We start from the raw sequence: 23,641 nt of genomic DNA, 5'->3' as shown, positions 1-23,641 counted from the left end.
GTAACTTTCCACTATAAATCACCCTGTGCTGGTCCAGGGGGGAGGTTACCGTGAGGCGAGGTCCAGGACCTGAGTTGAGGGTCGGCAGACAGTCCTCCTCAGGCGAAGCGGGGTCCACAGCGAGAAGCCGGGCAAGGACAGGAACTCTGGGGGAACAGGACTGGATGCCGGCCGAAACAGCTCTTCAACGACGTTGCTCCCGCAACCTGGGACGGGGCTGACTGGCCTTTATCTTCTCTGAGGCCAGGGGCGGTCCCGGCCCCCAGGAGATCCGCCTCTCCTGGCCTTAAGGCGAGCACTCCTCCTGGGAGAAATCAGTTCCCTTCGCCTCTCTGCCCTGAGCCTCTGCAGTTCAGGAGAGGCTGAAGGGTTACTGGACCCAGGGGGAGACTCACCTGTAGGCACTGAGTCCTCAACCACCTCCGGAGCCAGAGTGGCCCACCTGGTGCCTGCTCCTGAGGATCCGTAACAGGTGCAGGCGCTTCAGAATCTAGGCCCTGCCCCAGTTCAGCCGGCCCTGGAGGCGGGAACTCCTGTGCAGGCTGGGATTCCTCCGGTTCAGCCTCTGAATTGGATTCCCAGGCCATCACACCATCCCCCCTCCCAGGCCCCCCCCTCAATCGAGGGTCTGGACCCGGCTTGCTGGGGTACGCCGCATGGAAATTTCAGAGGCAGGCAGGCACGTGGACGTTGGCTGCTGGTTCCCAGGAACAGTCCTCCGGTCCATACCCCTTCCAGTCTATGAGATACTGCAGCTTTCCCCTGCAGTATCGGGAGTCCAGAATGCATTCCACCTCGTACCAGGCTCCCCCTGAACCAAAACTGGCTGCGGTCGGGGACGGTTCGGGTGGAACTCGTCGGGTGGGGCGACCAGACTCAGAAGGGACCTGTGGAATACCGGGTGAACCTTCAGGGTTGCGGGCAACCGCAGACGGAATGCCACAGGCGAGACCTGGTCCACGATAGGAAACCGGCCGGTGAAACGGGCGTCCAGCTTCCGCGAAGGTCGAGAGGGGTGGAGGTGGCGAGCCATACCAGGTCACCGACGTGGAGTTCCAGCCCCACCTGGCGGTGGCGGTCAGCCTGGGCCTTGTACGCCTCCTTGGCCTGGCGCAGTTGCTCCATCGATAGCTGTTGCTGGGACTGGAGCTCCTGAAGCCACTCCGTCACCGCAGGGACCGCGGATGCCGGCAGCACATCCGGAAACAGCCGTGGATGATAACCGTAACTGGCCTGGAACGGGGTCTGCTGGGTGGACGCATTCACCGCGTTGTTGTAGGCGAACTCCGCCAATGCTAGGTGGTTGATCCAGTCATCCTGCTGGTAGCTGTAGTAACACCGGAGGTACTGCTCCAGCACCGCGTTTGCCCGTTCCGTCTGGCCATCGGTCTGTGGGTGGTAGGCTGATGAGAGACAGACCTCTGTCCCGAGGGTCTGGTGCAATGCTCGCCAGAACCGGGATGTGAACTGAACGCCCCAGTCGGACACCACACGCTCAGGTAGGCCATGCAGGCAGAAGACATGCTGAAGGTACAGCTGAGCAGTTTCCTTAGCTGTGGGCACGGATGGGCAGGGGGCACAGTGCACCATCTTAGTGAAATGGTCGGAGAAAACTAGAAGGCAGGTACAGCCACGAGACGGGGGTAAGTCCACTACAAAGTCCAGCGAAACCATGTGCCAAGGACATGGTGGGACTGGCAACGGCTGAAGTAGGCCGGGGGGTCACCTGGTAGGGCCCTTGGCCCGCCGGCAGACATCACAACCAGCGACGTAGCGAGCCACGTCAGCCTTCAGGCGGGGCCACCAAAACTCACGGCTTACCAGATGGGTGGTCCGATACCGCCCAAAGTGTCCCACTGCTGGGGCATCATGGGTCATCCGGAGAACCTCAGCCCGCAGTGGCCCTGGCGGGATGTACAGGCGACCGTGGTGCAGCAGAAGGCCCTGATGCAAGACCAGCCCCGGACACTGAGGGCATGACCCTTCGGCTAGTTCCCGGAGTCATTCCTGGGCCCAAGCGTCGACCCGCTGCTGTTCCCGCACCCGAGCCTGCAGTGGCTCAGCCTCCTGAGTGGCCAGGAATGCAGCCGGTGGTAGGATCGTGGTGGGTACTGCTTGCTGTACCGTGTCTGCGTTGCCTTCAGGTTTCCGACACAGGGCATCTGCCTTCTGGTTTTGGGAGCTAGGGATGTAGCGAATCCGGAACTGGAACCGGGAAAAGAACAACGCCCACCGGATCTGCCTTTGGTTCAGCTTGCGGGTGGTCTGGAGGTACTCCAGGTTCCGGTGGTCGGTTCTCACCTCCACTGAGTGTCGTGCTCCCTCAAGATGGTGGCGCCAGACCTCAAAGGCCACCTTGATGGCCAGTAGTTCCCGCTCCCACACGGTATAGTTACGCTCCGCTGGAAGGAGCTGGCGGGAATAGAAGGCGCAGGGTAAGAGTGGCGCATCAGGTCCGTACTGCTGAGACAAGACGGCATCGAGAGCCGTACTGGAGGCGTCAGTCTCTACCGCAAAGGGTCGAGAGGGATCAGGATGTTGCAAGATCGGCGCTCTCTGGAAACAGGCCTTCAACCCCTGAAACGCCTCCTCTGCCTCCTTGTCCCAGGAAAACGGCGTCTTGGGGCGAAGTAGCCGGGTCAACGGGGTGGTGCGATGAGCATAATCTGCAATGAAGGTCCGGTAATAGTTGGTGAACCCCAGGAATCGCTGTAGGTCCTTGCAGTTCCGAGGTGCTGCCCATTCCCGAACCGCTGCCACCTTCCCAGGATCCATCTGCACCCCATCTGGAGAGAGTCGGTGACCAAGGAAGTCCACTGACCGCTGATGGAACTCGCACTTGCTGAGCTTCGCGTACAGGCGGTGCTCCCGCAAGCGCTGCAGCACGGTCTGGACATGACCCTCGTGGCGAGCCGGGTCACGGGAGAAAACCAGAATGTCATCCAAGTACACCACCACGTACTTGTCTAGCAAGTCCTGGAACACGTGGTTGATGTACCGTTGGAACACAGCGGGCGCGTTGCACAATCCAAAGGGCATAACCAGGTATTTGAACTGCCCGTACCGGGTCCCGAATGCTGTCTTCCACTCATCCCCGGCTCGGATCCGAATTAAATTGTAGGCCCCCCGGAGGTCTAGCTTGGTGAACACCTGCGCCCCTTGCACCCGCTCCAGCAACTCCGAAATAAGGGGTCTGGGATGGTAATTTTGTTCAGGGCCCGGTAATCATGGCAAAGGCGAAGCTCCCCACATTTCTTCTTAACAAAGAACACTGGCGCAGTGGTGGGCGAGGTAGAAGGCCTAATGAAACCACGCTCCAGGTTCTTGCGCAGAAAGTCCTGCAAAGCTTCGCACTCTGGCTCTGTTAGAGAGTATAAGCGACTCACCGGCAGGGGCGCTCCGGGCTGGAGGTCTATGCCGCAGTCAAAAGACCAATGCGGCGGCAGCTGGTCTGCCCCCCCTTCCTCGAACACGTCTTGGTAGTCCCGGTACTCGGCGGGGAGCGTGGATGCAGCCTCCTCAGTGGGTGCGGCTACTAGCATCTCGGACCGAGCATGGAGACATGGGTCTGGGAAATGCACAGTCCGATTGACCCAGTCAATCTGAACATTGTGAGCCTCCAGGCAGTCCATCCTGAGCACCAGGGGGAACCGGGGCATGGAGGCAATGTCCAAAGTTCGCACCTCCCGGTGCTGCTGGAGACACAGGACCAAGGGCTGGGTCTCCCGAGTGACGGCACCCGAACGCAGGAGCCGTCCGTCAATTGCCTCCACCTGTACCGATTCTGGCTTGTTCTGAAGTGGCACCTGATGATGAGCAGCAAAGGCAGCGTCCATATAGGAGCGGGTTGCCCCCGAATCTACCAGAGCGTGGGTAAGAATCCAGGGCCCACCTGGAGGGTAGAGACGCACTGGAACCATGAGATGTCGCAATTTTGGGTTTGGGACCCCAGGTTGCTAGGGCCTTCGGCTACCGAGGTTGGCGGTTTTCCTGCGACTGGCATCTTCTCGGGACAGGATCGGGCGTAATGTCCACTCCCACTGCAGTAAAGACACAGGTTCCCCTCCCAAGCCGCGTTTTCTCCGAGGGGGAGAGGCAAGGTTGCGCAGCCCTGAGCTGCGTTGGCTCGTCCGGCAACTCGGCTGTGGGCGTGGACCTGCTGGGAAGGACTGGAGCCAGGAGCTGGGGGTGCTGGCGGTCCCGGGCCTGGCGACGGTCCTCCAACCGATCATCTATCTGCAGGCTCTGCTGAATAAGGGCGTCCAGCGTGGTGGGACGATCCATCATGGCCAACTGGTCCAGTATCTTGTCTGACAGTCCCTCAAGATACTGGTCCCAAAGTGCAGAGTCATTCCAAGACAAGTCTTGCGCCAACAGCCGAAATTCCATGGTGTAGGCGGCCGTAGTGGACTTGCCCTGTTTTAAACGCCTAATTGCCCGGTTGGCTTAACTCTTCTTCTGGGGGTTGCCGAATGCGGCCTCCAAATGGTTGCAAAACCCCATATAGTCTGTCAGCAAGGGGGAATCTTGCCTGAGCAGCGGCAATGCCCATTTGGCCGCCTGGTCCTTTAACAAACTGATCAAAAAGTGCACCTTGGTGCGGTCGTCAGGTAAGTTCCGGGCTCGCCCCTGAATATACAACTTGGCCTGGGGGAGGAACATGGGAAAGCTGGCCGGGGCCCCATCAAATTTCTCTGGCAAGGCCACTGGGTACTTGCCTGGAGCTGGGGCGTCGGCCACAGGAGCCGGTAGGGCGTCCAACCGCTGCTGAAGTGCCGTAACCGCATTGCTGAGCTGCTGCACGGTGTGAGTCAAGGCCTGGTTCTCCTGGGCCAATGCCACCAGCGCAGCTGCCTGGTCGGCCATGGCTTCTGGTTTTTCCTGAACGCACCCCAATGAAGTGGGAGTGCGGGTGTGGCGGGAACAAACTGTGCTGGTCCAGGGGGGAGGTTACCGTGAGGCGAGGTCCAGGACCTGAGTTGAGGGTCGGCAGACAGTCCTCCTCGGGCGAAGCGGGGTCCACAGCGAGAAGCCGGGCAAGGACAGGAACTCTGGGGGAACAGGACTGGATGCCGGCCGAAACAGCTCTTCAACGATGTTGCTCCCGCAACCTGGGACGGGGCTGACTGGCCTTTATCTTCTCTGAGGCCAGGGGCGGTCCCGGCCCCCAGGAGATCCGCCTCTCCTGGCCTTAAGGCGAGCACTCCTCCTGGGAGAAATCAGTTCCCTTCGCCTCTCTGCCCTGAGCCTCTGCAGTTCAGGAGAGGCTGAAGGGTTACTGGACCCAGGGGGAGACTCACCTGTAGGCACTGAGTCCTCAACCACCTCCGGAGCCAGAGTGGATTCACCTGGTGCCTGCTCCTGAGGATCCGGCACAGGTGTAGGCGCTTCAGAATCAAGGCCCTGCCCCAGTTCAGCTGGCCCTGGAGGCAGGGACTCCTGTGCAGGCTGGGATTCCTCCGGTTCAGCCTCTGAATTGGATTCCCAGGCCATCACACACCCTGGAGAATGCTGCATGTTGCTGAAGAGAGGTAAGCCGCCCCAGTGAAGGAATTCCCTTATAGCAAAAATTGTTTGGGGCATGGAAATCTCACAACTAGTGAAAACAATATCTTCCTATATACATAAAAATGTAGACTGTCATCACGCTCTGCAGTTCACATGGCTGTCAACAGGTGGCAACACCAGCACAACAGCTCAGGACTGTCTATATTTAGTGCAGTTTAGAGTTATTTTTTCACCTTCTTCTCTGAAATAAAAATGGTAATTGTTTTTATTTCGGCCACAGGATCCTTTTGTAATTACAAAGTACACATCTTTTCCCTCTTGGTCTGTTTTGTTACTCAGTATATCGCAGAGCTGTATCCTATATTTCTTTATTGTCAATTGCAAAAACTTATCCTCCTTCCTCGCTCTTTCTCTTTTTTTCCTGTAACCTGTTTGTAGCTATTAAAATTTAATCTAAAAAAATCCTGATTTGTTCCAAACATCAGGCTGGTACAGGCAGGAATCTAACAGGCAAACTCTTCTCCTGTGTGCAAGTCAGGGTAGCAAGGTATTGCATTTCTGCCTGCTGATCAGCTAGTTAAGGCCCTGGAACATCCCTAATCAAAGTCTGCAGTCCTTTAATCAAAATGGGTTGCATAAAAGCTGCTGAGAGCCACAGTGACCTGCATCTCCCAGCGAATGACACACCAGGAAGGGGGAGGAAGTGTGAGATGACAGAACCATTTTCACCCACCATTTATAAATCAATAAGGCCAAGTGGGTGTGATTTATAACAAGCAGAGCCTGTAGGAGAGCTCTCTGTGTCCCCCTCCCTCACAAGGGATGGGGCTGGCATTTACTGGGCACACTTCTTCAGGAATCTGGCCCCCACTTCCATTCCCCTATCATGTTATCACACAGGTCACCTCCAGACTCAGGATTTTGTGGAAGAGATTCAAGGACGTACTGGAAACTTAAGTCCACGCAATCAAAGTGGATTAGAGGGCTCTGCCTTCCTGGCACAGCAAATCCACTGTTGTTTTTCAAACACCCTTTTTGCAGTTAGGGAAAATGTGAGTTGAACGAAAGGCGGACGGGAGGACCCAGAACCATCGCACCAGCAAATCTGGATGAATGCTCAATAAAGACCAGACATAGTCTGATTTGTGTGAGCAAATCAGGATTAATGCTCAATCAACAGGCAGTCTGGGGAAGCCCACAAGCTTCCTTTACTTCTGCCTGAGAAGACTGAGATCCTTTTTAAAAATGCACATGGCATCACTTTTAAACATAAAATTCATGCTTTGGTTACATCCCGGTTGGACTACTGTAAAGCACTTTACACGGGGCTGCGTTTGAAGTTCTTGGAAGCTTCAGCTGGTCCATAATGCTGCAGCCGGAATGCTGGCTGTGGCTGATTACAGAGTGCACATGCATTTCCAAGGACAATTCAAAGTGCTATTTATGATCTCTAAAGCTTGGGCCCAGGCTACCTGAAATATGTCTCCCTTTACAATCCTGCCCAGCTGTTAAGCTCCTTCTCTCCTTCCCATCAACATTGGCACAAATGGTAATGAGCTGAGACAGAGCCTTTTCAGTGGCCACTCCCAGATTGTGAAATTCTCTCCCAAGAGTGATTGGACAGGCCCCCTCTTTGCTATCCTTCAGCTGGCAGGCCAATATCTTCCTGTTCAGGCAGGCATGTATTTGGAAACGAAGGGGGAGATGATGATGACCACCACTGGGACGCTGTCAGGGCAAACCAGATGTTCATTGCTGGTACTAAATGTGTTTTGATGTAACTATTGTTTGTTTTTTTAAGTGCTGTAAGTTGTCTGGAATCCCCACTTGGGAGAAAGACAGGATATAAACACATTAAATAGTAAAATGATCGTAATAATTTGGGGGGTAGGCAGCTTAATGCCTTCCAGCTACTTCTAAAACCAACCATTTGTTTCAAACTAAGGTTGCCTAGTGACCAGAGCAACTCAAAATTGAACTGTTCCTTAGCCTCTAGGAGTTGTTTCATCTGTAGAGAGTGAAGATTGTCATGGAAGCCAAACTCAACTGCAGATCAAACTGCTCCTAAAAGGGTAAGTTCAAAAGTTGGCCACTACACAGACCAGTTCAGAAGTTGGCAATTCTTTCTAAAAGCACAAAAAGAGTGTCCTGCTGCCCACACTCTCTACCCTGGAATGCTCCCCCTCTATTCCCAGATGCATGTGGGGACTGGCCGTTGTTATGGGAATAGGACTCTGCCTATGCTCAGATGCTCTCTAGAGTTGCTTCACAAGTTCTAGAGTCCAACCCCAGCATTGGAAATGGAACCTGTAAGTGGTACATAGGTTGAGGTAGTACATAGCTTTAGAAATCATAGAACTGCAGAACTGGAAGGTACCCAAAGGGTCATCTGGTCCAACTCCCTGCAACACTGGGATCACAATTCGGGAGAGACTGTTCCGGAAATGAAATCTCTACACGCCAAATGGATGAATTTTGCCTCCAGCACATATACCCATCAATGCACACACATGAACACTAAGGCACCCACCATGCAGCATATAACCTGCCGCTGAGGCTGTCGAGGCATGGTTTGAACTGTTGATGGCACATTTTAGAGTGTCTTTCCCCCAAAGAACAAACACATTCCTGGTGCTTGAATCCATGGCGCACAGGCTATCTGCAGAATAAATGTGTATTTATTCATATAAATGTTCTTGTTCTTGTTGTTAAAATTTGTATACAGTGGTACCTCAGGTTACATACACTTCAGGTTACATACGCTTCGGGTTACAGACTCCGCTAACCCAGAAATATTACCTCAGATTAAGAACTTTGCTTCAGGATGAGAACAGAAATCATGCAGCAGCGGCGCAGCGGCAGCAGGAGGCCCCATTTGCTAAAGCGGTGTTTCAGGTTAAGAACAGTTTCAGGTTAAGAACAGACCTCCAGAATGAATTAAGTTCTTAACCCGAGGTACCACTGTACTGCCCTTCATCCGAAGATAACAGGGTGGTTCACAACATAAAAAGACTATATGGGAACAGAAAATAATAAAACGAAAACAAGCTAGCGTAACAACCCCCCTCCCACAAACAGATTTAAAAGGCCACAGAATGCTAATCAGCCAAAGGCCTGAGACAGCAAAGAAGCCCCAACAATGCACAACAGGGGAGGAGGTGACCCTAGTGACAGTGATATTTGATGAGAGGAGTAGGATGATACTACTACAACCAGGCTCTACCCTATTCCAGCTACGAAATGGCAGGGGAATGTTGCCACCTCAGCATCCCAGCTAGGGAGCATGCCAAAACCTGAGACCGAGGGACAGTCTCCAGCGATGGCAGGTATTGATGATGTCATGGAGTGATGTCAATAAGCAAGACACGTTACACATTAACCAGTCTCTGAGAGCATGTCCTTCCAAAGCAAAAACAAAACCCCACACATACCCCGCCACTTCCTGAGAGTCTATACAATAATTTACAGCCAGCCCTTGCCAGGCTGAATCTCGCAAGCAGCACACGTAGTCTTCTTAATTTAAATACTGTTACAAATAATAAGTCACCCTTGCTCACCTGGAGAGTCAAGCCCTCCATCTTTTACCGGGGAGCAGGCAGATCTGGAGACTTCAGGTCAGCACTAATTGTCTGGCAACCCTGGTTCTGGCTGACAAAATGTACCCTTTTTTCATCAGGAGGCTCAGAACGGCTCAGTGGCGCTCAAGCAGACGCTGTGGTTATTTAGCAAAATCAACCTCACCTAGGCCTGCGTTTGTGACTCTCAAGCTCTCTCCGACACACATAAACACACACTTCAAACGGAGCCAAGATTAGTTGGTGAACAAGCCCAGGATGGAAAAGGGGAGTTTCTCTCTCTGTGTCTCTCTCTCTCCTCCACTCTGAGCCCCCACCCCCCTCTGACATCTCTTTCCTTTGTGCTTCTTGGGCCTTGGCATGCCACAGACTCCTGGGCTCCCTTTGGGGGTGTTGCAGAGAGGCAATTGCATGTCCCTTGTGGGAACATTACACCACCAAGCCTCCCCTATGGGCCCCATCTAGACAATAATAATTGCATATACCTTTCTGTTTGTGCAATGGGAGGGAGGGGCACATAAGCACGGGGGGAGAGAAACAAATCTTCTCCTTGTCTCCCCCCCTCCAGTGTGTGCGTGTGTGTGTGTTTGCACACGCGTATTTTTGTTCCTCAACACCTGTCTTTAGCACACCCACCCTCCTAAGCAGCTGGACCTGAAATGTCAGGGGGATCAGATTAATCCTACGGGGAGAGATGGGGGCAGGAAGGTTTAATCACTCCCTCTGCCATCACCACTAGCTTGGCCGATTTGGAACAATGGGCCCTGCCTTCTCTACCTCTTCTCCAGCCATGGCTATGAAGCACCTCCCCCCCTCCCCCCCAGTTTCCCAGCCCCACCAGACCGAACCCCTGCCCCATTATGCACCATATCCAAACAGTACAGCACAAATGGATAAAATAAAGCTACAGTGGTACCTCAGGTTAAGTACTTAATTCATTCTGGAGGTCTGTACTTAACCTGAAACTGTTCATAACCTGAAGCACCACTTCAGCTAATGGGGCCTCCCGCTGCTGCTGCGCTGCCGAAGCACGATTTCTGTTCTCATCCTGAAGCAAAGTTCTTAACCCGAGGTACTATTTCTGGGTTAGTGGAGTCTGTAACCTGAAGCGTCTGTAACCCGAGATACCACTGTATTAAAAATCCCTCCACAATGACCAAACTTGTATCAGGGTAAATTAAGGCACAGTCCAACCCTTCCCATCCAGAGGGCAGATATTTATCCTAGGTGTTTTCTTGTGTCTTCCCACCCCCAGAAGAATTCGCATTGTGGTGTGCATTTCTTTCCCCTTGTGAGCGAAAATAAGCACCTCGCTGCTAAAGACAAACAGGTGCACGGAGAGCGGAAAACAAGTGTAGAGAGAGTGGGTGGCCCCAATTCAGGTGAAGTTTGCCGTGATGGTCCCACTGAAATCAAACAAGCCTAGTTATTTGTGATTGATTCAATGGGATGGATTGTGATATCGTAAACGGAATTTGTCATAATGCTTGAAGCGATGCTACCTAACAAGCTGGGGTTTGTGAATGGCCAAATCATGATCTGAAACTATAGTGTGAAGCTGTTGCAAACCATGGTTGGGGGATACAGTGGCTTGGCTTTATAACCACTGCAACTAACCATGGTTTGGCACATTGCTTCACCCTCAGATGCTGCTCTTTGGGACATTACCTTTGGTTTTTCAGGGAAGTGCAGAAAGAAGGAAACCACAGTTTGCCTGAACATCTAAAACACAAACCATGGTTTGGAGTCTATAGTTAGTGCAAATCATGGCTTGGTAGGAACCAATCTTGCTCATAGCTAATTCTAACAAGGGTTGCAGGACAAGCATTTAGTCCGTTTTGAGCAGAGAAATGATATAGCTATCCTAGCAATCCTGTGGTGAAGAAGAAGAAGAAGAAGAAGAAGAAGAAGAAGAAGAAGAAGAAGTTGTTGAAGTTGTTGTTGTTTATACCCTGCCTTTTTCTCTGACAGGACTCAAGACAACTTACAGGTAAAAACAAGAACGACCAAAAACATAGTGGAGAAGAAGAAGGAGAAGAAGGAGAAGAAGAAGTGTGTGTGGGCTGCCCCTCCTCAGGGCTGGCCCCAAACATGCTGCTGCTTGGGGCAAAGAACAAGATGGTGCCATGTCAACGGCTGACTGGCCTGGCCATGGAATCTTCTTTCAGCACTGGGGACAGGATCAGGTCCACTACTGTACCTGAGGGCCGCAGGCTAGCTTGAGGATGGAGGAAGCCTGAGGCAGCTGCTTCAAGATGCCTATTGGAAGAGCCAGTCCTATCCCTACCTCCCCCTTTTTCCATTTGCGGAATGTAGAGGTTAGCACAGGGTCTGCCACCTCCAGTATTAAAGGCTCTCTGGTTTCTGCCCCTTTTACAACAGTAGTGAGACATAAACAGGTGAGACCATGAACAAGAACGAAAGCCCCTTCTTTTTTACACAAAGCTGGCACCTGCCACGTGTTTCCTCGGCTCCTCTCTCATGCTGGCACCACACAACCCTCTGGGGCTCCTCCGGTGTTGTCCTCTTACTAAGCTGTCTCCAATCCAGACTCTCAGGAGGGCAGATGCTGTCTGTGAGCACGTAAGACACTCCTGGGGACCTCTGGCCTTGTGAGAATCATCAGGCAACTGTGTGGAGGAATAAGCCACCTCAGCCTTCCACAACCAGATGTTTTGCACTACAACTCCCATCAACCCCAGCCAGCAGAGCATAACCCAAACATCTGGAGGGCACCAGGTCACACAAGGCTGAGCTAACTTCTCCCTAACATGATAAACAGGAATGAGAAAAAGCAACCTGGTTTCCTTCCCCACTTCCTAATCCCTCCATTCTCTCCCCCTGCTGTCTGGTTCTGTACCACAAGCACCTTCAGAAAGGCAATTTTGCTTTCCTCTTGTGGTTGTCAATGCCCATGTACATTGAGGGCATTGGAATATTATCTTCTTGCAATCACTGTTCAAGGAAGGGGTTGAAGAGAACCCATTATTTAGTCACCTTGGGACATTATGCATATCAGCACATGCAGAGGGATGAGAAGAATCTCACTCACGGGCTCTTGCTGTGCACATTCAGCTGTGTTTTCTGCATGCAAACAGTACATATGCAGGCAGCACCAGGAATCCTCTATGTGCATACAGGTCTTACATGTGCATTCTTGCCCAAGTTATGCTGAACGCATGTAGGGGGCATGCTAGAAGCTAGTGACTGCAGATAGGAACGTTCTCGCTCTCTCCCACATACACATTGAATGTACACTCATGTAACGTGTAAGCAAGGCACATTCCAGGATAAATTACTGGGTGCACAGACACATGACATTCATAACTTTCTGGCGTGTCTTGACAGAAATTCTGCTCCTAAGGGAAGGGCCACAGCTCATTGGTAGAGCATCTGCCAAGTTCAATCCCCATCATTTCCAGATAGAGCTGAGAGAGAACCCTGCCTCAAACTCTGGAGAGCCACCGCCAAGGCTGACCCAAGACACTTTGGCCCCTGCGATGGGCCTCCAAAATGGCGTCCACCTCCCTGCCAGGGAAGAAGGGGTGAGGGAAAATCTACATCAGGAACAATGGGGAAAGAAAGATCTGCTCCTGTGGATTCTGCCACCAGATGTGGTCACCTCACCTTGCCTCATGGGTGGGCCGGCCCTGGCCACTGCCAACCAGTGTAGGCAATACTGAGCAAGGTAGGCTAATGGTCTGATTCAGTATAAGGCAGCTTCCTATGTTCTTAGAACTTCCCATCAAAGGAACACACACAGAGAGACACTGCAAGACTGCCTTAAGCTTTGAAACAAGAGCTTACCTGTAATACAAAGAGGTTGGCATCCGCTAGGATCACAAAGTTGGCACTGCCTCTCCAGCTGTCTTTGTTGTTTCAATGCCAGCCCTCCTCTCTTGTGGTCTCGGCAGCTGCTGTCTGTCTGGACGGCCTGTGGACTGACTGCCGCCGCGGCAGAGGTGGCAGGGAACAGCCCGTCCCGTGTCCACCCTGCCTGCTTGCCTTGCTTCTCATCCGTATGCACCATAAAGGTCCCCTTTCGGTGCTGCTGATTGCAAAAGCACCGGACATCTCAGAACAGATCTTGCATTCTGATCCCCCTGGTTCTGCTTTTGTTTGTTTGTTTTTCTAAGGTTTTAAAAACACGTTGCAAATTTTGAAAGTTTCTTGCCTGCACATTAGGAGCTTTTTGTGTGAGAAAGCTGAGGAGGGGGCAACTTTCGAATACTTTATATTGTGAAGATCATCACACTCCAAATAATGGTTTGTTGCAGCCAGACCACCAATCTGAAGGCACCCACTCTCCCAATATCCAAGTCCAAAGCTCTCACCACTGTTGTACACTGCCATTTTTTCTACTTTGCACATTTTTATATACTGCAGCTAAGAAAAAAGAGGGGGGAACCACAGTCAAGTCCAGAGGGTGAGAATGTTTTTGTTTTGTTTTGAAAGCACTTCTTAAAATCCAGCTACAATACAAAGGCCTAAACATGCATAGCTTAGCAGCAATTGTGGATTTGCAAACAGGTACACACAGGACAGGGAACAGGGGGCTAGTCCTGGCTTTCCATGCATGCACATGCATGACACACGCACCCAGAAACACATGTTAGTGGTTCTAATGACATGCAAGAAGTATTTGATGCATACCTCTACCCTAATCTCCCAACTCAGCTCTCAAAACTGGGGGTGTGGAGGGGAGAACCATAGTGTGTGAAGCTTCCTTTTGAAATATTTGTGGGAATGCCATAGCCCTGGCTCCCAGTAGCACTCACAAGTGTTATGGTATCTTATGTCCTTATGCTCTAAAGGAGCACATGCCTAGTTCCGGATATTCAGAAATGAGCTGCCGCATGCTGCCCACTGGATTCCCAGCTTCTTGTTCTGGAGGGGTAGTTGCTTTAAGTCTGTTACAAAAACGAAAAAACCACCAAGTAGTACAGGTGGATCTGATGGTTTATCACCCTTTAAAGGTGCCACAAGACTCTTGCTGGCTTTTCCATGAGGCTCGGTGACCAGGCTAGCTGGGAATGGGGGAAGACTTTCTCTTTTCCTAAACTAAGCAGTGACAGACTTTGGTGATATGGCACCCAGAGGGAGGACAAAATTTATCGGCGCGCCCCTCAAAGATTTCTTATTTTTACAATAATTCATTTTGGTACTTTGAGTAGGTACCTGTATAAATATAGGTATTAATATTTATCATCATTTTGCTCTCCTCCCCCCAGCTCTCCTCCCTGTGCGAGGGAACCACCCACACCAGCCTTGTCAAGCCAGAGAGGCAGAGACAGAACTGTAGCAGTGCCTTACCTTGTAGAATGGAAGAGTGTCTGCTTAATTCTCTTGGTAAGTTGAGACCCTTGGCTGTAGAATCAAGAGTGAAAACGTGAGAAGGGAAGCGGTTGAAGGCCAAGGAAGAGAGGGGCATTTACAGGATTTTCAGCTTAGTCAAACAATAACTTCTCTTCCATCCATCCCTCTCCATCTAGAAGGAGATGCAGGGCAGAATGACTCCAGCTGGACCTGCAACACACCCAGAGTCTGAATGGGAGATGTGGGGGTCCTTGCTTCTCTGTCTCACTCTCTCTTTCTCTCTCTCTCCTCCATGAGCTCATACAATCTCATTTTATGGGAGAGACATCTGTTTCGACTCAAAGGGGAGTGGAAGGGGGGAGCCTTCCACTGCCAACAACAAAACAAACCTCCCATCCCTGAGTCACCCCCTCATTTCAATAAAGAAAGAAAAAATACATTTGCTTCCTTTCCATCCCCCAGCCCTTCCTAAGCTTCTGCATTCGGAAAAGGATGCAAAAGCAACACTTATGTTTAAAAGGCAGCTGGGGGAGAGGGGAAATGCCAGCCTGAGTTGCAGAGGGGGTCTCTTTCATACTTGCATTGTTCTACATAAGGCAGAATGCTTGGGTGTCACACACACATCATTTCTGGACCACCCCCTCTTTGAATGTTGCCCATCTCAATAGGGTCGTCACAGTTTTCAAAGGTTTAGAGGGGGGGAACATAACTGCCCCTACAGCCTCGGGGAGGGAAGGGGTAAGAGAGTTGCCTACAGGACTCACCAGCATAAACAGCCAGTTTCCTTGGGAAGGAATCTGAATCCCCTCTTAGAACCAACACCCGTTGCAGATCATCACATACTGCAAGTATATACTGTAGTATATAGCAGCAGACAGATAAGTAGATGGATCGTGGAAACAAGTGGATGAGAGGGCCTATAACCTAATGGGAAGAGCACACGCTGTGAATTAGCGATGTGGTGAAATCTGCCCTCCAATTTTCTCAGACGCTTTCTTCTCCTGTGAAAGATACTTAATTACATTACTTAATATGTGCAATTGTGATGATTATTAGTAATAGCAACGTTTGGTTCTGAATGCGGCATTTGTATTGCATTTCAAATATTGATTCCTTATTGAGGAGATTTGTCAACCCCTTAAGACATTTCTACTGGAATATAAAGCAGTACTGTACATAAATTAACTAAATAAATGAAAGAAGATTCCAGTTTTTATGCCTTCCTCTTTAGCATTTTGGCAGGGGTGGAGATTTGAGCTTACCTTATTGCTGCAAGGTGGCCCAGGGTGCTGTGTGTGCACCTATAACTCTCAGTGTGCTGTAGCAAAACCCACCAGAGACTGACCACACACGTTTTGCACCGTATTTTTTGCTCTATAAGACGCACCAAACCACAAGACGCACCTAGTTTTTGGAGGAGGAAAACAAGAAAAAAAATATTCTGAATCTCAGAAGCCAGAACAGCAAAAGGGATCGCTGCGCAGTGAAAGGAGCAATCCCTCTTGCTGTTCTGGCTTCTGGGATAGCTGCGCAGCCTGCATTCACTCCATAAGACGCACACACATTTCCCCTTACTTTTTAGGAGGGGAAAAGTGAGTCTTATAGAGCAAAAAATACGGTAATTTTCCTCTCTGGAGTTTGTGACATGATTGTAACAAAATGTCAATGCCCATCTTATTTTACTTATTTATTTTACTTATCTTTTATTTACCTTGTTTTACTTGTTTCTCTTATCTTAGCATACACATTTGGATAATATGTGCTTCTCATTTTGTTTCTTTAGTGCTGGTGATTGGCCATAACAATAAAGGTTTGGTTGTGTGTCTGTTTTTTTGGATGTCTTCTTTAAAGCCCAGGAACTCAGAGCATAGACTACTGGGGAGAAAATTTGTGTAATCAAAGAAAGGACATGGGCAAACAACTCTTGGCCACATGAAAAGTAAGCCAAGTGTAACAACAACAACAACAACAACAACAACAACAACAACAACAACAACAAAAAGGCCACATCCCAATCAATGAGGATTTTCAAACACATTTTTTCTCTCCTCAATAATTGTAGACTCGTAAAAACAAGAACAAACCCCACAGGATCAATTTATGGTACAGTGCTACATTGAAGGAATGGGAGTGCAGCTTCCCAATGGACTGTGGTGGTCTCTGTTAGTGAGTGGGTGGGTCCTTTCAATTGCTATGTCTTGAGCACCAAAACATCTTGCACCAGGCCTGTTTTTACTCTCCCTTTACCTATCCCCGACCTGTTAAGAATAAGAAGAGCTCTGCTGGATCAAGCCAATGGCTCGTCTAATCCAGCATCCTGTTCTCATAGCCACTAACTAGAAGCTTATGAGAAGCCCATAAGCAGGACCTGAGCGCAACAGCACTCTCCCTTTCAGCTGTTTCCAGCAGCTGGTATTTGAATGCATTACTGCGTCCAACAGTGGAGGTAGGGTGCAAAGCCAATAGCCCTTTCCTCTTGCTGGTCTAACACATAACCGGGGCCAGTGGTGGCATAGTGGTTAGCATCGGACTACGACCTGGGAGACCAGAGTTCAAAACTACTTGGCCATGAAGGTCACAAGGGTGGCCTTAGGCCAGTCACTGCCTCTCAGCCTACCCTGCCTCACAGGGTTGTTGTGGGTATTAAATGACACCATGTACTCCACACTGAGCTCCTTGGAGAAAAAGGTGGGATATAAATGCAATAAATGAACCCTGAGGCACCCCACAAGTGAGAGCCCAGGGGTCTGAACACTCATACCCTAACACCACTTTCTGGACATGGCCCAGGAGGAAGGAGCAGAACCACTGTATAACAGTGCCCCCAGCTCCCAGCTCCTCTAGACGGTTCAGAAGGACATCATGGTCGATGGTATCAAAGGCCACTGAGAGATCCAACAGAACTAGGAAACAGCTTTCACCTTTGTGAAAGCCCATCACCCAGCCCTTCCCAGCTCGCTTTGATAAGCCAGGATGGGCAACGATCAGGAAGACAGGTGGTCGATTTCACTCATCCAAGCAGCCTGTCCACATCCTCAGAGGTAACAGATTGGAACTGATCCCATGCAACTTGACTAGACCGGACTCCAGCACTTTCCCGCCCTGGCCTTGCTCCCACGGTATAGTCTACCTCTTTCAATTCTGAGCAACTTTATCTGCAAAAAACTTCGCAAAATCATTGCAGGAGATCTTGGGGTCCTTACCAGGCCCCGATGGCAGTGGTGGTTCCATTAGATTGCGAACCACCTGAAAGAGTCTCCTACTGCTGTTTTCTGCAGATGCAATAGAGGCGGTGAAGAAGGTCCTCTTTGCCGTCGCTATCGCCACTTGGTAGGCTTGACGTTGAACTCTCATCAGTGTCTGGTCCGATTCAGAATGAGTTTTCCGCCACCGGCACTCTAGTTGTCTCAGCAATTGTTTCGTCGTCCTCAGCTCTGGGGAAAACCACAGGGCTGTCCGGGGTCCATGCAATCAGAGAGCACGCTTTGGAGCCAGACAGTTGATAGCCCTGGTTAACTCGGCATTCCAGCGGGCCACCAGGGAATCAGCTGAAAGGCCAACAACATGGGATCCCCTGGCCTACCACTCTCTGGAAACCATTTGGATCCATTAAGTGGCGGGGGCAGACCATCTGAATCTGTCCCACCTCCCTGCAGAGGGGAAGGGTCGCAGAAAAGTCCAGTTGCACCAGAAAGTGATCCGACAGTGGCACTTCTTTTGTTTCGCTTTTACTTAGTGTCAGATCACCCACATCCATAGAGGTGAACACCAGGTCTAGGGCATGTCCACGACATGAGTTGGGCCAAACTTATTCAGGGACAACTCCATGGAGGCCATGCTTTCCATGAAATCCCAAGCAGCCCCTTGTAAGGTTGAGTTGGCATGGGTGTTAAAATCCCCAAGGACAACCAAACTAGGTGTCTCCAGGAGAATATCCGCCACAACCTGAAGCAGCTCGGTGTGCTAGTCCCGGGGGGGAAGGTTACCGGGAGGCGAGGTCAGGGTCCTGGGTCGAGGGTTGGTAGACTGTTCTCCACGGGCGAAGCGGGGACCAAAGCGAGGAGCTGGACAAGGACAGGAACTCTGGAGGAACAGGACTGGATGCTGGCCGAAACAGCTCTTCAACGACGTTGCTCCCGCAACCCGGGACCGGGCTGACTGGCCTTTATCTTCTCTGAGGCCAGGGGCGGTCCCAGCCCCCAGGAGACCCGCCTCTCCTGGCCTTAAGGCGAGCACTCCTCCTGGGAGAAATCAGTTCCCTTCGCCTCTCTGCCCTGAGCCTCTGCAGTTCAGGAGGCTGAAGGGTTACTGGACCCAGGGGAAGACTCACCTTCCCCTGACAGGGCTGGGAGAGGTGCACCTGTAAGCACTGTGTCTTCAATCACCTCCGGAGCCAGAGAGGATTCACCTGGTGCCTGCTCCTGAGGATCCGGCACGAGTGCAGGTGCTTCAGATCCAAGGCCCTGCCCCAGCTCAGCCGGCCCTGGAGGAGGGGACTCCTGTGCAGGCTGGGGTTCCTCCAGTTCAGCCTCTGAATCGGATTCCCAGGCCATCACACCCGGGCAGGGAATCCTTGGTGCAGGGCGGAGGTTAGGACACCAAAAGGAATCCTGTACTGCCACTATTGGCCAACTTCCAGAAAATGCACTCAGAAAACTGGGTCTTCTCAATAGGATACCTGGTGCAAGCTAATGACTTCCTAAAAATCACTGCAACACCCCCTCCCTGCCCACATGACCTGGGTTGCTGTGTGTAAGAGAAACCTGGTAGACAAGCAGCGGCAAGAACAGGACCAACTGCTTCATCCAACCAAGTCTCGGTCACACATGTCAGGTCAAGTCCTCCATCCATGATCAAGTCGTGGATGACAGCCGTCTTGTGAATCATTGGCCTGGCATTGCATGACCAGAAGGTCATGTGGGTCTCCCTTGCTGATTCCAGTATCCTTCCGGTCAAGACCACACCTGAAAGCAGGGATAGTCCTCAAACAACGACTAAACCTGCCTCTTCGGAAATGACATGGTCCTCCTCCTACCCGTGATCACTGAGATCGGGTGTCCCAGTGCATCCCTCCCTGTGGAACCTGCCCCAGTCATTTTGTTGGCTGGGGCCCACTCCCAGGCAGCCCTGACCCTCTCCCCTTAAGAACAGAACACAAACCATACAACAAACCAATAGAAGAGTAGAAACAAAAAACGCAATTAATAATAATTTACAATCATACTAAAATTAAACCAATCCCCAGCCCCAACCAAATGTCCATCCCACCCCCAACAAAACCAATATTCAAAAAAACATAGATTAAAAACTATTTAAAATGCCTAAAAACATTTAAATAACTACCTAATAACACGGGGGGGGGCTGTCCCTCACCCTTTTCTCACCCCCCAAAGGGCTACCCCCAAGGGATGACCCCCTTAGGTGTTCCCCCACTGGGGTGGCCCCGCCCCCTACGCAGGTAGGCTTTATAACACTGCCCCAGCAGCTGGACCCAGCCCAGCTGGGGCAGCAGCTGTTCCCACTTTGCCTGCCTGTTCAGAGACCTGGTCCTTGCAGTATTCTCTGCAGTCCTCTTTGCTTCTGTAGCAGCAGCAGTCCCCCCCCCCCCACAGCCGCAGCAGGAGCAGGGTGGGGAAGATGGCAGTCCCCACTGAGGGACTGCAGAGCCAGGTAGATATTGTCCCAATGTACAGGAAAAGAAAACCTTTTTGACTGGCACCAAAAAAGTGTCAGCGCCAGGAGGGCTTTGCTGGGGAGAGCTCTCCATAATCAGAGCCAGTTTCAGATCCCCCCCCCCCCGGATGTTTGGGGGAGGGTGATGTGTTACCACTACCCATACACTGCTATTGTTTCTTTCTGTGTAACCATAGATGTGATTCTTGAGATGGTTGTCTTATTAGTGTATTAACAAGTGCTATGTTTTTACCACTGTATTTTTATTCTGTTTGCATGATCACCTCCAGGCTATTGGTATTTTGCAGGAGGGATTTGGGTGCATACCAGAAATTTAGGTTTGCACAATTAAAGTGAATTGAAGTGCTCTGTTGCCCTGATGTCACATATCCACTTAAAACAAAACAAAACCCAACTAGTATTCGCACTAATGAATAATAAAAGTGCCTGCAGTCCCACCTCCAGCCAGTAGGGACAGTAGTGGGGCAGGAAGTCAATGCAGTCCCAAGACCTCTATTGCCATGTCTGAATATGGGTACAGTGAAGCCAAAAAGGAGGTTGGGAGTGGAGAGCAGACAAACCCGGAAGGAAGCTACTCAAGCAGTCTAGCCAAAGTCTTGCTGGACCTCACTGGTGAATGGCAATAACTGTTCTTTCTTGGAGTGCATTGTCACAATGACATAAGATCATCCCTGTTGGATCAGGCCAAAGAGGGTCCATCTAGTTCAGTATCCTGTTCTCAAAATGGCCAACCAGATGCCTGAGAAACCTGTAAGCAGGACCCGAGCACAAGAGCCCTCTCCTCCTTGTGGTTTCCAGCAACTGGTATTAGAAGCATTACTGCCTCTGTGACATATACAGGAGTATACAGACCCAAGAGTCTGTAGTCCCATTTTGATCCTAGCAAGTATCACAGTGGCGAATCAGAATTGCCATCTTATTGTTAAAAAAGATGGTTCGATTTAATAACTCAATGCCCTCCAGATGTTTCGGACTCCAATTCCCATCAGCCCATATCAGCGAAGCTGGGCTGTTGCAGTCCAAGGCATCTAGAGGCCACGAGGTCAGCAAAGGCTGCATTAAATCACAACAAGCTGATCTTGGGCTTGCTGTGTGTGATTCTGATGCAAAAGCTACCCTTGTGGACCCAGTGACGCATGCCTGAGTAACCATCTCTTAAAAGATTTCCCAGTAATTCTTGAGTCTTCACACAAATGCTTCACCACACCAGACCCACCCACCCCTTTCCTCTCAATGGTCATGCAAAACTGGAGGTGTACCTTTAACAAAAAATGTTAATGTTAAATCAAGGTAACAAGGGTTGCTCTGACCCAGGCCAGAAAATGATGTCTGTGTCTTTGTGGGAAGTTTTTAAAAGTGCTTCCTTTGAAGCCACTTCTCAGAATGAGGATCATGCAAAGCAACTCGGACCCTTGGAAATAACCTGCACACCACACCCCCACTCAAATGCAACTGACTGAAAGGTTGCTTCTACACAATTCCAAAGATTTCCTGCATCAAAGTTGGGTTGGCAGGTAAAGAGGGAGCTCTGTGTTTCTATGCCCCCCGCCCCGCTGCACATGCCACTCACATTTTCCACTGGGCTCAGGTGGGTCTCTCCAAGCAAACAGGAACCCTGGTCTGGAGGGGGGGGACGTGCCCTCTGGTCCAGCAAGACGGGACTAGCCTCCATTCCGATGGAATGCCAAAGGGCGAGATTTTACCCAGGCTTAGTTAACCCTCGCTACCACTTCTCCCATCTGGTCCTCATCTAGGGGATTCCTAGTAAAGGAGCCATAGAGGGTTTGTGCCGCCTTCTCGCTTCTGTCGGCCAAATTTCTACATTACAGGAACGCAGGAAGCTGCCTTATGCGGCCAAGCCGGGCCGTTACTCCATCTAGCTCAAGATTGTTGACACTATTGTTAGTGGCTCTCCAGGAATAATAATAATAAAAACAGTATTATAATTTTTATTTTTATTATTATTATATTTTGGGCAGCCCTACCTGTCCTTGATGTCGGGGTCCGAAGCTGAGACTTTCTGCCTGCAAGGCAGACGCCCGGCTACTGAGCTATTGCCCTTCCCCGCAAAATAAAGAGTAAGCTTCTAGTCCGCATGGCTCTGAGCAACGGGCTGATTTAAACAGGAAGCTCCTTTACACTACGTCACACCGAGGTCAGTGTCATCTGCACTGCTCTCCGGGAGTTTCAAGTGGGGCTCGTTCCCGGCCCTAGCCGGAGATTGAACCTGGCACCTTCGGCATGCAAAGCCGTTTGCTCTCCATGCACTGAGCAGTGGCCCTCTCCCGATCTCCCTTCCACCTCGGTCTCTTTAACTTCTCTTTGTTTCCTTCTCGATTCCCCCCCCCCTCTTCCCGCTCCCTCCCGGCAGCGCACTCAGGCCGCCGCCAGAGCGAGAAAAGGGGGTGTGTGCGCCTTCCCCGCCGCGCGGAACTACATCCCCCATCAGCCCCCGGGCCTCCCTCTTCCTGAGTGTCAGTTTCACGCTGCAGCCAGGGAATTTAAAACAAAAGAGACTTCTCTCGCTCTCCCTCCGCCCCTCTCCTGCTGTTGCTGGTGCCGCGATCGACTCGTCCTGCTCCTCGCCGGGACTCAGGCGCTCCCTTCACCGTGCCTTTTGCTGGCTCCTTCGCACGCGCGCGGGGGTGACTTGGGGGCTTTTCCATCCCGCCGGATTCCCCCCCCCGCTCCTGCTTTTTTTTTTTTTTGCCGTCGCCCCCCCACCCCGACTAGCTCTCTCTTTCTTTCTCTCCATCTCCACACCCACTTCGGCGGCCAGGCGGGTTCTGCGCGACAGCACAGCAAGAGCATTTTAAAAAGAAAAAGGGGAAAGAGAGGGGGATCTTTGTGCGCCCAAGAGCCACACTGGGCAGAAGGGATCAGGTTACAGCAAAGGAACCGAGAGAGAGAGAGAATCGGCAAGAAAGAAAAAGAGAGGGGTCGGGGTGAAGGGGAGGGGGGAGGGAGAAAGGGGGCTTGGCCAGCAGGGAAAAGAGGGGAGGTGGGCGGGGGTCTCTCCCTCTTTCTCTCGCCTCCCCCCTACCTCTTTGTGCCTCTCCCCCCTCCTCTCTAGCAGGCTCTTTGTTTCCCCCTCCTCCTCCTCCTCTCCCACCCACCCACCCGCCCCCTCCCCATCCAAGCGGCAGCAGCAGCAGCAAAGGCAGCAGCAGCAGCGAGCCCCATCCTCATCATCACCATCCCGCCGCCGCCGCCGCGCCCCCCCACCCCCCTCTCTCCCCAGCCTTTGTTAGCCATGCCTAGCCTGGTAGTGTCAGGGATAATGGAAAGGAACGGGGGCTTCGGGGATCTGGGCTGCTTCCCAGGGAGCAGCAAGGACAGGGCGCTGCTGGAGGATGACCGGGCGCTGCAGCTGGCCCTGGACCAGCTCTGCCTACTGGGCTTGGGGGAGCCTTCGGCCGCCGCCGCGCCCTCCGCCTCGGCCCTGGGGGTCGGTGGCGGGGCGGTGGAGGACGGCAGCAGCAACCAGCCGGCGCAGCCCCCGGCGCCGCCCCCGCCGCAGCAGCAGCCCCAGCCGCCTCAAGCGCCCC

At 51.6% G+C, this 23,641-nt stretch overlaps 1 protein-coding gene and 1 long non-coding RNA gene across 10 annotated transcripts in view; one reads left to right on the top strand and one right to left on the bottom strand.

Annotated features, from left to right (window-relative positions):
* The window catches only part of LOC308464758, a 37,278-nt gene extending 17,700 nt beyond the window's left edge, over positions 1-19,578 (bottom strand). For 2 of the 9 annotated variants that reach the window (XR_013980143.1, XR_013980144.1), the window contains exons 1-3: positions 16,111-19,578; positions 14,397-14,450; positions 12,891-13,469 (exon numbers count right to left, since the gene is read on the bottom strand). This is a non-coding gene — a long non-coding RNA (uncharacterized lncRNA). Of the gene's footprint in view, positions 1-8,228; positions 11,714-12,890; positions 13,470-14,396; positions 14,610-15,163; positions 15,324-16,110 lie in introns of those variants that run through there. The other 7 variants (XR_013980145.1, XR_013980149.1, XR_013980151.1 and 4 more) reach the window with 7 other exon arrangements.
* A 3,680-nt stretch (positions 19,579-23,258) lies between these two features.
* MEX3A (mex-3 RNA binding family member A) overlaps positions 23,259-23,641 on the top strand; it is an 18,949-nt gene continuing 18,566 nt past the window's right edge. Inside the window, exon 1 of the mRNA XM_080984395.1 lies at positions 23,259-23,634. Within this exon, the coding sequence (XP_080840521.1) occupies positions 23,347-23,634 (288 nt within the window). The 5' untranslated portion in view covers positions 23,259-23,346. The remainder of the gene's footprint in view (positions 23,635-23,641) is intronic.

This window comes from Podarcis pityusensis (genome assembly GCF_964106645.2).
Source record: "Podarcis pityusensis genome assembly, chromosome: 16".
NCBI classification, from domain to species: Eukaryota; Metazoa; Chordata; class Lepidosauria; order Squamata; family Lacertidae; genus Podarcis; species Podarcis pityusensis.
The sequence above is the reverse complement of the archived record's forward strand: the minus strand, read 5'-3'. Positions and strand labels throughout refer to the sequence as shown.